Source organism: Cyprinus carpio, chromosome A19, assembly GCF_018340385.1.
Source record: "Cyprinus carpio isolate SPL01 chromosome A19, ASM1834038v1, whole genome shotgun sequence".
NCBI lineage: Eukaryota > Metazoa > Chordata > Actinopteri > Cypriniformes > Cyprinidae > Cyprinus > Cyprinus carpio.
This window is the reverse complement of record NC_056590.1, coordinates 4,283,210-4,300,394: the sequence shown is the minus strand read 5'-3', so window position 1 is coordinate 4,300,394 and position 17,185 is coordinate 4,283,210. Positions and strand designations below refer to the sequence as shown.

General features: G+C 41.7%; 1 protein-coding gene across 4 annotated transcripts; it reads right to left on the bottom strand.

Moving 5' to 3' along the window:
- Positions 1 to 240: 240 nt before the first annotated feature.
- Positions 241 to 16,524, bottom strand: LOC109069190 (gastrula zinc finger protein XlCGF57.1-like). 4 transcript variants are annotated; one of them, XM_042776108.1, is made up of 3 exons: positions 15,758 to 16,371; positions 15,396 to 15,501; positions 241 to 2,508 (listed from the first exon to the last, which is right to left on the bottom strand). In XM_042776108.1, the coding sequence occupies exons 2-3, from the start codon at positions 15,478 to 15,480 to the stop codon at positions 1,154 to 1,156; spliced, it is 1,440 nt and encodes a 479-aa protein (XP_042632042.1). In that variant the 5' UTR covers positions 15,481 to 15,501; positions 15,758 to 16,371; the 3' UTR covers positions 241 to 1,153. The 4 variants fall into 4 exon arrangements, with proteins under 4 accessions (XP_042632042.1, XP_042632043.1, XP_042632044.1 ...); XM_042776109.1 differs by having other exon boundaries at positions 15,927 to 16,371; XM_042776110.1 differs by having other exon boundaries at positions 16,131 to 16,371.
- Between the last annotated feature and the right edge of the window lie 661 nt (positions 16,525 to 17,185).

The following is a 17,185-nucleotide window of genomic DNA, read 5'->3' as shown; positions in this document are numbered from 1 at the left end:
TGGAAAATGTATTATTGAATGACTCACCATTGTCCTTTGTTTTTTTTATATCTGGCTTTTTGGGGCAAAGTTGTTTCATAGTTATTTTCTTGCTAACTAACAATCTCAAACGAGTTCTGTAACAGAAACACTTTTACACGTGTAATGATTTGTACCATTCACCATATTGACTGTCTGTATGCATTTAACTGACACAGACTTAAATACACTTTGCTGATGCTGATTGATAAAGCATTGTCCAGGACTATGTTCAGTGTAAAACAAGTGGGACTCTCAATTAAAGCGAACTACATTTCTTTTTTTCACCACTCTAGGTGATATTGATGCTTCTGCTGACACTTTGATACTAAAGGACAAGTAGCTGGGTTCCAGGAAGGTACCCATTTGTATATTCAGAGAGGAGCTCAGCTCTGTTGGGCTGAACCTAAATTTTGACTCCACTTATGTGCATTCACTAAAGATGAATCAAATAATGCAATTTGACATTTATTATTTTACTCACATCCTGTTTATTTAAAATCTTTCATTTACATTGCAGCATGTCTCAGAAAGACAGAAGTCAATAAGATGTATGCTTTTTCAGATATAAGATTTCAGAGTGCAATAAAGCTGTGTGTGAATGTAAAAACCTGCAAAGTTTCAAAGATGAATTTCATAATTACAAAGGTGGACCTTGGGACAAAAAAAGGAAACCCTTTAAGGTGTCCTTGTTACATGTTCTTACTATTATAATAACAATAAATTATGCATAATTACATGCAAGCAACCTTAAGCCAAACCCTAACCCTAACAATATATTAAGTACATGTAGTTAATTGGTATAACTTAGTACTTAAATGTGTAATTAAAAAAAAAAAAAAAAAAATTTGAGAACTGAGCTATAGCAAAGCAGATGGTCAGGTGCAGTCACAGGAGTTCATACGCACAAGATAAAAAAAATTAAAAACAAAAAGGCAAAAAACAAAAAAGTTATAAAGAGGCAAAGAATGCAAATGGTTATGAAGGTGTACAATCAGATTCGGTCCAAATTCAACTTCAGTGTGAATGTCACCTTTATTTCACAGCGATCATGTCACTATATAGTAGTGAATAACATGTTTCTGTGATCCTACAGAATTTACAGTTGTTAGGATTTTCATGTGTGAATCAAGGGTTATGTCTGAAACTCTTTCCACACTAAATGCTTCTCTCCAGTGTGAATTCTCATGTGTGACTTAAGATTTCCATTTTGTGAGAAGCTATCGCCGCACAGTTTGCAGGTGAAAGCCTTCTCTGTAGTATGAAGTCTCACATGAGTGTAGAGGCTTACTTTACAACTGAAACTCTCTCCACACTGATGACAATTGAATCTTGAATGTTCTCTCTTCTCTCCAGTGTGAACTCTCATGTGGAACTTGAGGCTTTCTTCATATTTGTAGTTATTTCCACACTGATTACATGGGAATGGCTTCTCTGAATGAATGATTATATGTTGATCAAGGGCTCCTTTTTTAACGAAACTCTTTCCACAGTGTTGGCATGTGAACGGCTTCTCTCCGGTGTGAATTTTGATGTGTTCATTAAGGTTTCCTTTTAGTGTGAAACTCTTTCCACAGTGTTGGCATGTGAACAGCTTCTCTCCAGTATGAACTCTCATGTGGGATTTAAGTGTTTCTTTATATCTGAAACTCTTTCCACACTGATCACAAGTGAATGGCTTCCCTCCAGTGTGAATGGTTACATGTTTATTAAGATTTCCTTTTTTAGTGAAACTCTTTCCACACTGATCACAAGTGAACGGCTTCCCTCCAGTGTGAATGGTTACATGTTTATTAAGATTTCCTTTTTTAGTGAAACACTTTCCACAATGATCACATATGAACGGCTTCTCTCCAGTGTGAATGATTACATGTTCATTAAGGCTTCCTTTTAGTTTGAAACTCTTTTCACAGTGTTGGCATTTGAATGGCTTCTCTCTGGTGTGAATTTTGATGTGTTCGTTAAGGTTTCCCTTTTTAGTGAAACTCACTCCACAGTGTTGGCATTTGAACGGCTTCTCTCCGGTGTGAATTTTTATGTGTTCTTTAAGGTTTCCTTTAAGTGCAAAACTCTTTCCACAGTGTTGGCATGTGAACAGCTTCTCTCCAGTGTGAACTCTCATGTGGGATTTAAGTGTTTCTTTATATCTCAAACTCTTTCCACACTGACCACAAGTGAACGGCTTCCCTCCAGTGTGAATGGTTACATGTTTATTAAGATTGCTTTTTTTAGTGAAACACTTTCCACACTGATCGCATGTGAACAGCTTCTCTCTAGTGTGAATTTTCATGTGCTCATTAAGGTTTCTTTTAAGTGTGAAACACTTTCCACATTCATGGCAAGTTAAGTAACCGGGAGATGTGGTCTTCTGAACCGAGTTTGTTTCAGTCGGTATGGATTTTTCTACAGGCAAGAAATCATGCTTCTCATTTTGATCTTTCACTTCTGTTTCATTCAGTTCTTGCTTCTCTTCTTTCATTGCCATCAGTTCTAAAGTGAAAAAAAGACAAATAGAAGTTAATGGGGGATTAATGGCTCAAAGCAACAGAGAGAAAAACCAAGACAAAAGTATTAAAACATCAAAACTAACATTATGCAACAAAACTGGGTTATTATAGACCGATCCTAATCTGCCATTCAGGTGAAAAAAAAAACAGAGTCCCCTTCACTTTGCAATGATAGTTGATAGTCAAGATTTAAACACCATCATTATTGAAGTGTAGGGGGTGTACAGTTAAGACCCAAGGACCAGATATGTTGAACTAATACCAAGAGTCAGAGATGCAATTAACTGAAAAAAAATTTAATGAAAAAAAAAAAAAATAGTTTGCAGTTTCATCAGCAGAAGTCACTAGCGAGGAGGCCATTCACATTTCCACAACAATTATATTCTAACAGGATCTACTATGTCATTACTTCAGGTTAAATTATTCCGATTTGCTAAGGAAAGAATAGACAAAATTAGTAATTTTCCACACATGGACTGATAGACAGAAGCATATCTCCATCCATGGGCGACATTAGGGGAGGCAGTTGCCCCCCATATCGTTAGTCATGGAATCCCTGATGTCAGCCCAGGCCCGGTCATATGGGGGTACTAGACGGTGCTAAATACCCTCAAATGAAAGCACAAGCAATTAAAGATCTGGGAAACTATGCAATGTGTTTTGCTGCATTGAGCAATGTAGCCAATCACAGACATATCTGTTGATTTCTTCAACGCAATGATCAATCAAAAACGTAGTTTTTCAGAATTCACTCACTGCTGAAAGTGCCAGAGTTTTGCATGCTTGTGAATCATGTCATGACTAACTAAATGCATGAGATTGCAATGAACTTTGATGAGTGATGCTTTTAGTGATAATAAAGGGAGAGGACTTTGTGTGTTTTCTAGGCTATAATCCATTCAGAATTTGAATGAAACTTTAATTTTACGGACACATACATGCTGCAAAGTTTCGGGAATGATGCTGGTTTCTTTTTTGCAATATCAGTGATAAGCAATGGATGAGACAAAAATGCCTCAGTGATGTATTCTGGAATCGGTCCTGGCCAAACTTACACAGACAGTGCGCGTCCTGAGCGAGATCCAGTTCACGGACTAAAAGCGTGCGTAAACTTAACTGAGATTGGGACATATCAACCAGTAATTTCATTTCAGGTAACGGATGGTAGAAAGTTTAAAAAAATGAATGGTATGCGATTAATGACAGAATATTCCCACAACTGATCGTTTATTTTTTCCTTATGTGATTCACCCTAATGATTCAAAACAGACACATTTCAAATGACAGGAAAAAGACACAGAAAACTTAAATGAACCTCAGAAAAGCAGCTTGCGGATGTTTCTTTTTTGGTTATGAATGGATGTCTATCTGACTGTTCAAATCAGCAGCAAGAAAAGCTCCACAGTTTAGTAAATGCAGGCTTGTGGTTAAGAATGGAAGGTTGTACATTTCTGGTCTGTTCTTCTCTTCCGCGAACCCGTTGTTCGGACAGTGTTGATTCAATAAAAACCGGTTGCCGAAACGGTTCACCACCCTTTTCGTACTCCCTGGATTTAGGTGACCTAGTTGCGCTCGAACGCTAATGACTTCATTGGCGATGATTGCCCTTGATTCAAGCCTACCTTCGGTGTTTACCCGCGCTCATAACATTAGCACACAGAATAAGTTCAGAATCAATCACCAAAAGAACCAGTTAGGTTCAGACGCGCTGTGTTCAGTCTGCTTCAAACGCATGCGCAGTATCATCAGCTCCTCGGTTCTCGGAATCGCACGCGTCCGACAGAAACGGTTCTGACTCTCGAGAACAGTCAATGTTTCGTTCGTTATCTGGCTCGGTTTCAGTCATGTACTGTTTGATTAAATGAATTACTCCGGGATATTGGTTTATTGAACTCAGAGGGAGTGTCAGCCATGTTAAAAAAGTTAACAGCCTTAAGTCATTTGTGGATTAATGCTTATTGTTGACGCGAAACCGTTTCAAACGATTCAGTTCGATTGGTGAACTGGTTCAAGAAGATCCGGTTACATCGAGTGATTCGTTCGCGAACCGGATGTGCTGTGAACGCGACTCATAACAACTCCGGGAGAGAAGTCAATGCTGAATAAAGTCGTAGTTTTTGATATTTTTGGAGGCAAAATGTATTTTCGATGCTTCAAAAAATTTTGTGTTCTAACGGACACCTCTGAGTGTCACATGGACTACTTTGAAAGAGTTTTTATGACCTTTCTGGACGTGGACAGGCTACCAGTACATACATTCTCAATGGAGGGACAGAAAGCTCTCGGACTAAATCTAAAATATCTTATACTGTGTTCCATATGAACGGAGTCCACGGGTTTGGAACAACAGTGAGCATTAATGACCTCAATTTTGATTTTTGGTGAACTATCCCTTTATGAAGTCAGCATCTTGGTAATTTTTAAATTTTATTATATTGGGGCAATGTGTTTAAGTATTTGTTAGCTGATTTTTTTTTGTAAATTTGTGTTTTTTTTTTTTAGCACATTGTTTTGATCCCCTATTACCTCAGAGTCAAATGTCCCCCAATCATCACAATTGAACCTCGGTCCCAAGGTGCTGTTAGTTGGTCCCAATAGAAAAGAATGCCAGTGGTCCACCAGTATTAACAGGACCTGCACACATACAGATACACCGGACTCACAATTCCGTCAAGGCTGTAGTTGGCCCGAAATTTTGCTATAAACAGGAAAGATTCCCAAAACATACTAATAACATTCATCTTTATTCTTTGGAAAAATACAGAAAACCTCTTAACTAAGAAATTGTCACATATCCCATGAGCTGTAGTGACCTTTTTGAAAGCATTTAACTACATTCCTTGACATGTTAGATATAGATGATACCCTTAAAATCCAAACATAATAGCATGTCTACTATTATGTTTGACAATGCATCATACATCCATAGGCAAGACCAGTCGCGTTTCGGACATCAAATGCAGACATTAGAGAATACAATGAAAGAACGCTTTCATTTCTTTGGCTGCATACCCTAGAAAGTAATCATTCAAATTATATAACACATAAAAGAAACATTTAATACCTAAAATGTTAAATATTGCTTGATTAATACCTTTATTATAATCACTCATGTCAAATAACTCAAAAAAGGATATGTATATCTACCTTTAAAAGTGATACAAAACCTGTTTTTGGCATTTAATCATTAGTCTTTCTTTTAGTGCTGTTAGCTCTTTTGACAAAGATCATAGATAGACAACATTATTTTGAATAGGGCTTAAGTCATATCTATCTGACTGCTAATACTTTGTGTTAAAAAATAATTACAACAGACAGGGATTTTCGGCTTGCTGAATACCTTGGTCCAAAGCAGACCAACTGGGGCTTGAAGAGTGGTCATAAACAAAGGCACAAACTACCTTTTACTACTGTTTACAGAGTTAGAAATAGGCTGGTACAGCTGCTCTTTCATGTTTTCATATCAAACAAATTGTACCCCTAATTCTAAATATAGATTATTACCTTCCAGAGCATTGGTGAACTGGAGAAGTACTCTGCTTCTGTCAATCAGGCCTCTCCAGAAACTACGCAGTCTATTACCGAACTTCCACAATCCTTTGGGCTCAGTCCTCTGGTCCCTCAATTCACAAATCTGATGATGACAGAGCTAACACTCAAGGACCTACACACCCTTGAATGGACCACCCACCCATTCTTCCCCCTCCTGTGTCCCCAACCATAGGAAATCATCCAAAACCCTGTCATCCTTGCTGTTTCCATTCAGCTTGTCGGCTCCTCCCTTTCACTGGCTTCACCTGGCACCCTGGTCCTCAGCTTGATCTAAGTGCTTTGATTGCTTGGCTCCACCGCAGTCTGTTGGCCCATCGGCTCCACTGTGGTCCTTCATCCTACAGGCTAAACTAGACTCCTTCATCCCTCTCAACCCGCCTTGATCACTCTGGGTCTTTTTCCATTTGGCTCTGCCTGGGTCTCCACTTCAGTCAGTCGATTCATTGATTCTACCTGTATAAACTGTTGAGCCTCCCTGTTGAGCAGTTCATTCATTCATTGGTTCTGAATTAATGAATCATGGCTTGTTGAATCTAAAACAATGCACATTCCTTAGCTAAAACCCAAAGCTTTTAGCCCCTGAACTCATGCAGGTAAATCAAACTCTCTGCAAGCTGAATGACCGGCCTAGTGCCAGCATGGCTGGGTTTTAATTGCCGACCATGTCATAAAACTTTATGACCCAACTGGGAGAAGAAGAAAGAGCAGCTCGCTAGGAATTCTTGTAAGGAAAAAGGAAAGTAAATGTATTCTAAATGTATTGACTGTATTTCCTTTTTGTGCTTAGATGTCTTCCATATCAAATTGCAGTAACTGCAATTTTATCGTGTGTTAAACAAACTTTAAATGTGTGTAATTGTGCATATGAATGTAACTTTATGTTTCTCCTACCTTTACCTGTCATTCTTGGGATCTGTTTAAACCGTCTTGCTGTGACTGAACCACTCATACATAGGAACATTACAGTAAATGTATTATTCTGGAATTACCATATTGCTGGAAAAATAACTGCTCAATTCTGACAACACCATAACTCACTCGAGTGGGTGTCTCCCCAGAGACAAAGGAACTTTTTCCAGCTTCAGATCGTGGACGTTCATTGGTTGTTCACGCGAACAGAGGCGTGAACCCAGTCGCTCCATAAGAGACTGACACAGAGAGTTCTCGTTGCACTTCGTTTCCGAGAACGTCTGTCTCGATGGCTCCTTAGGGAGCTCTCATCTCCGTTTTTCTTTTCTGTTCTTTACTAAGTTTTATCCTCGTATTAGCCTCTCCCTACACAAGGGAGATGAATTCTGAATCATTTCTTTGGTAACTCCACGTTCGTCGAACCTTTGAAACTTTGCGCGAGTCTGCTCGCCCCGGGAAGACACGAGAGAACACGCCCAGCTCCAAAAGAACGAAACACGCACGCTCGTCTTTAGCAGGCACAAAGAGACCCACACGCAAGTATTATTTTCTATAGATATTTAAACGCTGCTTAATGTTGTCTATTCCCTTTTTCAAGGTGATCTGATTCCTTGTCTTTCAAAAGGTTACTGTATGTGATTTTGCCATACTGGGCGATCATTCTGTGATCTCGCCTATTTCTCTCTCCCCTTCTCTCGCTCACCCTTTCACTCTCTCTCTCTCTCTCTCATCTGTTACCCGTTTTTGTCTTGTATTTGTTTTTACTGTTTGTATTGTTATACGCATATTTACTCTGTGTGAGTTGTAGTTTGATGTATTATTAGTTCAATTATTAAAAGCCAATATATTCATGATTGCTTCTGTCTAAAATGCTCACATCATGAAGTCAATGAAATGTTTGATCTTAGCTACAAAGCTTATTTGTTACTTTTCAGTAACCTAAATTTTATAAGGACAGGAGAATGCTTTCATGGCCAGAAACTATTTTTCCTGGAATTATAAGTGATAACTTTATTGAAAGTTGATAAGTTAATCTTACGGCCGTTTGCTGGACAAACCACTGTTTGATTTGCATTAATTCCCAGTAAAAGATATCACGTTATTGATATGAAGAATGGGATATTGACATATTAATGAGTAAATTACAGTGCCTTGTATGAGATAATTGACCTATAATTTAATGAGATGAGATATATATTAATCAAATTCCTGATTAATTATTAAAATTCCCTATATATCATTTGAGCTAACGTTAATGTACTACCCAGTGCAGTTACACCTCTCTGGCTCCTCCCTCCATCAGCTCTGTCATGGGATATTCTTCCACCAGCTGCTCCATGGTTATTTCCTCAATTTTTGGCTCCTCCATGGACTTTTGACCAAGAGTCTCACCCTTCTTCCCTCCATTGTATATCCCCCTGCCTCCACTACTGTGTAGTTTTAGTTTACCATACCAGGAATACCTACTGGGAATTGGGGTAATGCAGCATTCAAGTTCAATTTCTGTTTTCCTGTCTCCTTTTTTCCAGGTTTCTAATTCTAATTGTCACAGTGATTTGGTTTCTTCTGTTATTAGCTATGCTCACGTCATTCTCTTTAGCATACTCTTTACCATTTTGTATTGAATCGCTCAGTTTCAGTCAGTCCTTGGTTGTCTTTATTTTTCTTCAATGCTCATTGATTATAGTTTTTGTTTTGTCTTTTTTAAGATTATAAATACAAGGCTGTAGATCCTCGGCTCCCCTTTCCTTCATCTGGCCAGTGTAACACATTAGTGTGTCACATTATTTTGGTAATAGAGTAATTGGTTGACTATTTTGACAGTTAATCTAATCATTTTATTGTGGTAAGAAAAGGGGAACAAGTGACGTGACATACAGCTAAGTATGGTGACCCATATGCTGCAGCGCCCGGGGAGCAGTTGGGGGTTCGGTGCCTTGCTCAAGGGCACCTCAGTCGTGGTATTGCTGGCCCAAGACTCAAACCCACAACCTTAGGGTTAGGAGTCAAACTCTCTAACCATTAGGCCACGACTTCTTTGTACCCTAGAGAATATTATGGGGGAATGGCACCAGCATGACCAGTGTCTGAAGCACAAGTCTAAACAAAACAAAGAATATGACATTTCCTGTGTCAGGGTGCAGGCTAGACAGAGGACTCAGATGCAGAGTGGGGAAAAGGAAAATCTTTATTCAAGCCACAAAACACAAAATAACATAAACAATAATTAAATGCTCTGGCGCACACAGAGATCTCCGAGCTGGCTGGCCCACTGCGGACCACTCGCGCTGCCGGATCTCCGAACTACCGGAAAACAGAAGGTGAGAATGAAGCTTGGACACCACACAAAACAAGGGCAAAGACAAAACAATCTACTCACGACGACAGACAGAAAAGCAGAGACATATAAGAGAGTGGGGGAACGAGCGACAGGTGGGGAAGAATCAGCTTGTGATCTGCGCACCCCCGCTACGATCAGCGCTGATTGCCCAGACCACGAGCTACCGAACAGACAGGACAACACAGACCGCAGGGGAAGCTGAGAAGGCAACCTGCACCGTGACAGTACCCCCCACCTCAGGGACACCTCCTGGCGTCCACGGAGGACTCACCATGACGTTGATGAAATTGATCAATGAGAGCGCGATCCAGAATATCGCAAGCCGGAATCCAGCATCTCTCCTCCGGACCATAAACCCTCCCAGTCTACCAGATATTGATGACCTCTAACCCTACGCCTCACATCAATGAGCCGCCGTACCGTATAGGCTGGCGACCCCTCGATGAGCCTAGGAGGCGAAGGGGCAGAGGTCAGGGGCTGAAGGGGGGAGCGAAAGGTGGGTTTGATCTTCGAAACATGGAAAACCAGGTGGATCCTTCTAAACTGATGGGGCAATTTGAGCCGGACGGGCCGGATTGGCTAATTGGCTTTGATATAATGTACGGTCAAATTTGGGTCCCAGTTTACGTGAGGGCAGTCTGAAGTTACTGTCCTTCGTAGACAACCAGACTCTCTGACCACACACGTAAAGTGGGGGCTTAGTACGGGGACAGTTCGCTGATGCCTTGTTCCTCTCACCAGTCCGAGTGAGGGCTTCTCTGGCGATCCTCCAAGTACAGAGGCATCTCTGAATAAACGCATGCGCGGAGGGAACAACTGCATCGGATTCTTGAGAGGGGAATAAAGGTGGCTGGTAGCCTAAACAGCACTGGAAGGGAGACAAACCTGTAGATGAGACCGGGAGGGAGTTATGCGTCTTGCCACTAGACGGAGGCAAGCCAGTAACGAAGTCCATCGCTATGTGTGACCAGGGCCGCGAAGGGACTGACAACGGCTGGAGTAGCCCTTCTGGGGGTCGATTGGATCCCTTACCTGCAGCGCAAATAGGACAGGCCGACACAAACCGTCGAGCATCCTGCGCCACGGACGGCCACCAAAACCGCTGTTTGATTAATCTACAAGTACGAGTCGCTCCAGGGTGGCAAGCTAGACTAGAAGAGTGGCCCCACTGTAGTACGCTAGTTCGGACTGACTCGGGTACGAAGAGCAGACCCTCTGGGCATCCAGTGCGAACAGAAGCGTCGCGTAGTGCCGCGCGGACCTTGGACTCCACCCCCCAGGCGACTGCAGCCACAACCCGCTCGGGATGCAAAATGGCCACAGGGAGGGTGGGTCTAGCCTCAGTCTCAAAAACCCGCGACAGCGCATCAGGTTTACCATTCTTAGAGCTGGGGCGATAAGAAATGGTAAACCTGAAACGTCCAAAAAAATAATGCCCAAGGATCCTGCCTAGTATTTATTCTCCTGGCGGTGTGAATGTACTCAAGATTTTTATGATCAGTCCAAACGATAAACGGAAATCGCGCTCCCTCTAACCAGTGACGCCACTCCTCCAGCACCAGCTTGACAGCTAGTAACTCCCTATTCCCGATGTCATAGTTCCGTTCCGCGGGGGTTAAACTATGAGAAAAGAATGCGCAGGGATGTATTTTCTCGTCCGAAGATGATCTTTGAGACAAAACTGCCCCAACCTCCGACGCATCCACCTCCACGATGAACTGACGAGATGGGTCAGGGGTCGTTAAAATGGGCGCCGAAATAAATAGACTCTTAAGGTTCTCAAACGCAGCTTGGGCCTGCGACGACCAACAGAATCGTTTACTTGTGGAGGTGAGATCAGTCAGAGGAAGGGCGATCTGGCTAAAGTTCCGAATGAACCGCCTGTAAAAATTGGCAAAGCCCAGAAAGCGCTGGACCGCTCTACGACTATCTGGGGTGGGCCAATCAGCAACTGCCTTTACCTTGGCGAGATCCACGCACGTCGTTGACGAGTGCCTGAAAGACCGCCGGGGGGTTGGAAAGCCAAAACGGCATAACTAAATATTCAAAATGCCCCGTATGGGTGTTAAAGGCGGTCTTCCATTCGTCCCCCTCCCTAATCCGAACCAAGTGATAAGCACTGCGGAGGTCCAACTTCGTAAAGATGGTTGCCCCCTGAAGGAGCTCGAAGGTCGATGACATCAACGGCAAAGGATAACGATTCTTTACCGTGATGTCATTCAACCCCTGATAGTCAATACAGGGGCGCAACGTTCCATCTTTCTTCTCCACGAAGAAGAACCCTGCCCCGGCTGGAGAGGAAGAGGGACTGATAATGCCTGCTACCAGAGAATCATGTATATAGCTCTCCATGGCCTCTCTCTCCGGACCCGACAGAGAGTAAAGACGCCCCTTAGGTGGAGAAGTGCCAGGTAACAGGTCAATCGCACAGTCGTACGGGTGGTGCGGAGGCAGAGATGAAGCTCGGGACTTACTGAAAACCGCTCTCAAATCATGGTAAGCCTCCGGTACATCTGCCAGGTTAACCAGCTCCTCCTGCAACACAGAATGAGACAAGACTGGGGAAAATGCAGCACCCAAACACTGAGCTAAACAGAAAGGGCTCCAAGCCAAAATAGAACCACGGGCCCAATCAATGTGAGGGTTATGTTTAACCAACCAGGTGTGACCCAACACCACTGGAGCGGTGGGCGAGTGAATAAGGTGAAATTTAATCTCCTCCGCATGATTACCAGATAAAGTCAGTGTGACAAACTGGGTGGTGTGAGTAATATTAGTGAGATGGGTGCCACAAAGGGTCCTGGCAGAAATAGGTTCGGCCAGCGCAACGGCCGAAATCCCCAGACGTGTTGCCAATCTGGAATCCATGAAGTCGCCCTCCGCTCCAGAGTCAATCTATGCCAAAACCTGGAAAACAGCTCCCCCAAACTCTACTGAAGCGTGAAACTCTGAACAGCCACCAGGTGGCAGTCGAGTTGTAGTGACGCTCACCATGCGCTCTCCCTTGCGTGAAAATCGTCGCCCCACCACAGGGCACGCCGCTACCACATGACCCGCCTCACCGCAGTACAGACAGAGCTGATTATCCAGGTGACGGCGTCGCTCTCCTATGGTCAGCCGTGCTCTCCCGATCTGCATAGGCTCCTCCTCTGGAAGGATGCGGCATTGAGACATCATGTCATATGCTGCTCCACACGCGACCCCGGTAAGGGGTTCCTAGGGAATCCCCTGTCTTCGGTGCCGAGAACGGAGGGTAATCCGGTCGTCGACCCGAATGGCGAGGTCGATAAGATCATCCACGCCCGAAGGCAGCTCCAGAGAATAGATCTCGTCCTTCACATGCTCAGCCAGGTCGTGGAGGAAGTGATCCCAGAGCGCCTTCTCATTCCAGCCGAAGGACGCGGCGAGCATGCGGAATTGAATGGAGTAACCAGACACCGACTGCACTCCCTGTTGAAGCAGAGACAATGCTCGTGCTGCTTCAATACCGCGTGCCGAGCGATCAAACACCTTGCGCAGCTCCTTCGAGAATGCCTCAAACGACACACAACAGTCATGCTTGCTGTCCCACATGGCCGTTCCCCACTCTCTCGCTTGACCTACTAAGAGAGTGATGACGAACGCTACCCTGGATTGCTCCGTGGGGAAACAGGAAGGCTGGAGAGTGAAAGTTAGCGAGCACCGGGACAGAAATTACTGACATGAGTTGGGCTCACCCGAGTATGGAGCGGGCGGATTAAGTCGCGGTTCCGCGTGTCGAGGAGCGGGTGGGACAGCTGGGGCTGCTGAAGGGCTGGCCTGCAGCTGGTCAGCAGCTGGTCAAGCCGTTCTGCTAGCTGGTTGAGTTGGAGAGAGATCTCCGAGTAGGCGCGACGAGAAGCCGCGATTTCCTCCTGCTGTCGACCCAGTAGAGAGCCTTGCTGCAGGAGAGCTTGGCGCAGCTCCGTCTCCTCTGCTGAATCCATTTAGTGGTGAGTAGATTCTGTCATGGGTGCGGGCTAGACAGAGGACTCAGATGCAGAGTGGGGAAAAGGAGAATCTTTATTCAAGCCACAAAACACAAAATAACAAACAATAATTGAATGCTCTGGCGCACACAGAGATCTCCGAGCTGGCCAGCCCACTGCGGACCACTCGCGCTGCCGGATCTCCGAACTACGGATCCTTAGACCGGAAAACAGAAGGTGAGAATGAAGCTTGGACACCACACAAAACACGGGCAAAGACAAAACCATCTACTCACAACGACAGACAGAAAAGCAGAGACATATAAGGGAGTGGGGGAACAAGCGACAGTAACACACGAATCAGCTTGTGATCTGCGCACCCCCGCTACGATCAGCGCTGATTGCCCAGACCACGAGCTACCGAACAGACAGGACAACACAGACCGCAGGGGAAGCTGAGAAGGCACCCTGCACCGTGACATCCTGGTGACAACCTATAATGTCACTATTGGTGTGACTGTGAGTATAAAAAGGGCATGTCATTCACTTCTTTTCTGAAGGACATATTCGTAACACACGAAGCATGGCAAGAAGACTTAGTTTAGCTCAGCCACAGACTCGAGCAGAGCTGCAGGCTTATTTTTATGTAAAAAATTAACTATTTGATCAATGATTTTAAAAACTGAGTACTCAAATTTAATCAAGGAATCATGACAGCCCTATAGCACATACATTTCTGTTCATTTCTTTTTCAAACCAGAAATTAAATACAGAAGTTTGGTTACTTATAGAGAAGTATTAAAGAAGTAGAATAAGGAAATACAGTCAATATAGCTTCTGATCATCTGAATTTGGTCTTAAAAAGAAATAAAAGAGAAATAAGAATCAGTTTTTTAAAGGAGATCATGCTTTTTCTGTGGTCAACGAGTTGCCTTTGTGGTGTACTGACACTTTTATAACTGGCTTAAAGGCATTTACTTCCTCTGGTGTTCAGTGTTTGACTAAATCTAATTGTTGTGAGTGTGAGTGATATGTAGCATGATGTATGACATGCCTTGTGTTGTAGTGTTTTTGTGGTTGAATGTTTGTATTATAAAATAGATATATAAATAAATTAATATATAATTATAAAATACTAAAAATAAATAATTTGAAAGTGCTATATAAATAAATTGAGACCTATACAAAATTTCATTATTTCTCATTTCACTGAAAGACAAATTATATGCAACTTGTTTTTGGTATATAAAAATGCTAAATTTAATTCCTAGAATCTTTTTAGCTTCAGTACATCAATTCCCATTGCTTTTGGCATCAATAGACTTAAACTAAGTTCTTAACAACTTAAACCTTCTAACAACTTAAACTATTTTCCCAAATAGATTAGCCATCGATTTTGAAACATTTATTTTAAAAAGGTATTGAAAATACAGTTAGTAGGCTGTTTTTTGAAATACATAAAACAATAAGAAACTATATAATACACTGTGTGTGAAACAGGAATGCACAGTATCTTTGATGAACATTCTTTGTTTTTCACATTTTGACTGCAAATAAAATACCAAAGTTGACATTATCTCATTATTCATGCAATATGAAGGATCAAGTCTTAATTTGTATTCTTCAAATTTTCAGTAATATGCAGAATTTCCTATACACATTTGTGAAGAATAAAACACTTATAACAGCAGAATAACCTATACTCTTTATTCCTTACATATTAAATATGATTACTCTCAATAAACAACATCTATTCTTTTTAGGCAACAGTTTTCATTGTTTTCAATTAAGAAATGGATTCTGAGTTTAATGTTACTAAATTAACTGTTTTGTTTAGGCTACTTCTGTATTACTTTTATTAATTTAATGCTTGTTGTAATTCAGAAAACATTCCCAACTTGTTAAGAAAAAAACAGGATCTGGCTGGAGGCAGCAGTATTAGTCTGGTCATGTGATCTCAACATGTCTGTCCACATGAAGTGACCCTCTCCATGTCAAATAAAAGCTCTTTAATTAGGACACTCGTACCACATTCTTCAAAAAATAACGTTAATTTCTGTAGAGCTGGACATTTAAATAAGGAAAAAAATAACTGAGTTCAGCTTTGAGAATGAAACCAACCTGTTTGTTCCTCAGTCTCTTCATGTTTCAAGCTGAATACTTCTGTAATCTTCAGATCTTCACTCTCCTGTTTAATAAACGCCATTTCACTTCACCAGCAGGATTTCTGTTTTTGGAAAAAATAAATCAAGTTAATGACCCTAAATGGCCTGAAAACACTCATAACGAGTGCTAAAAATTAATATAAGCACACGAATTATACAAACACTAAAAAAAAAACATACTTGGAAACAAAAATGCAGGTATTATTTCAACAATAAACGTAAAACAATGTATGCCCAAAACAATGCGTATTGACTCTCTAGTGATAAATAAATACATAAATAAATACAATTATAATAATCAGTATCTCTCGTCCCTACTTGATTCGTGTTATGACAAACTGAGGCTGTGTTCCAGTCCAATTTTTGCACCCTTCCCTCGTTAACATCCCTCCGTCTTGTTTCCTCAGACGCTTACAGAATTAGCTTTTTAGTTTTATTCGCCAAGTGTGCGTAAACACACAAGGAATTTGTGTGAACACTGCCCCACCTTCACGAACCCCGCAGCACGACGAAGACACCAGATGCCCTGTTTATTTCGATCAAACTTTCCCTTTGGACACTTTCATTCCCTGTTTTTGTCATTGTCTGTTGATAAAAGCCTCTCCGAGGCCTGACACCACGGCCGTGTCACAGCAGAGTATGCTCCCATATCATGAACCGAAGCACATGACAGACAGCTGTCGGAGAACACCTGAAAAGCGTGACTGAATGAGGGAGACTCGTCTGTATTTGCTCCGCTTCTGCTCGCGCGTCCAGTGTGAAAGCAGCGTGACACTGAAGGGTTCTCCGTAGGGAGCGACATGAGACGCACCTTTTCTGTACGGATGAGCTTTACTCACACAAATAACATTCGCTGTTGGATAAATCGTTAATCATGTATAACTAACGCTTGAACAGTTTCCATCGATTTTAACACTTTAAAATGAATACAAACAAACCTTTCTTCAGCCGGATCACAAGACAGCAGTAGAAGTGCGTCGCGGATGTGTGACGTCACAGTAGCCAAAATAAAAGTCCCGTTCACAGCAGATGTTTTAAGTTTCATTAGGTAACTTTTATAATGAAGGTACTATGTTTTGGAAGGAGGTGGTATTGGGCTTTATTGAGTATGAACAATCTAAAAGGAAATGTAGTGAATCAGATTTTGCTTCATGCAAATATTCAAACTCCAGACCTCTCTTTTTTGTTTTTATAAAATAATTTGAGCAATACCTTTCATTCAGTTGTCTCAGAACAAAAAGCTTTTAAAACCTTATCTGTCTGTAACTCTTTTCCTATCTTTAATGACATTCACTTTATTTTTTCAGTTTGTAATGTATTAAACACCCCCTCCCCTCTTTTTCTCCTTTATTTGTTTTTATTTTTCTCTTATGATTATTTATCATTATGTTGATGGTTGTATTATTAATATTATATTGTATTATTTAACCATTAATAAAAATAATAATAATTTTAAAAAGTCCCGTTCACAGCTGCTGTTTTCTTCTGCTGGTGTTTTATGGTGGTTTGGCAAACCAGCGAAAAAAGGTACTGCCACCTACTGATCTGAAGTGTGGCGTGTGCATAGATTTGGAAGAAAGAAAGATCTGTTTTTCAGGTATTTAAATAATATTTCATGCACTTTTGATTGCCTTGACCCATTTCCTAACAATACTTTTAAAGAAATATCAACTCTTAGCCATCCTATTTCTTGAATTAATTGAAATCTTTCCCTTTCATATGCAACACTCAAAAAGAATATGCTTC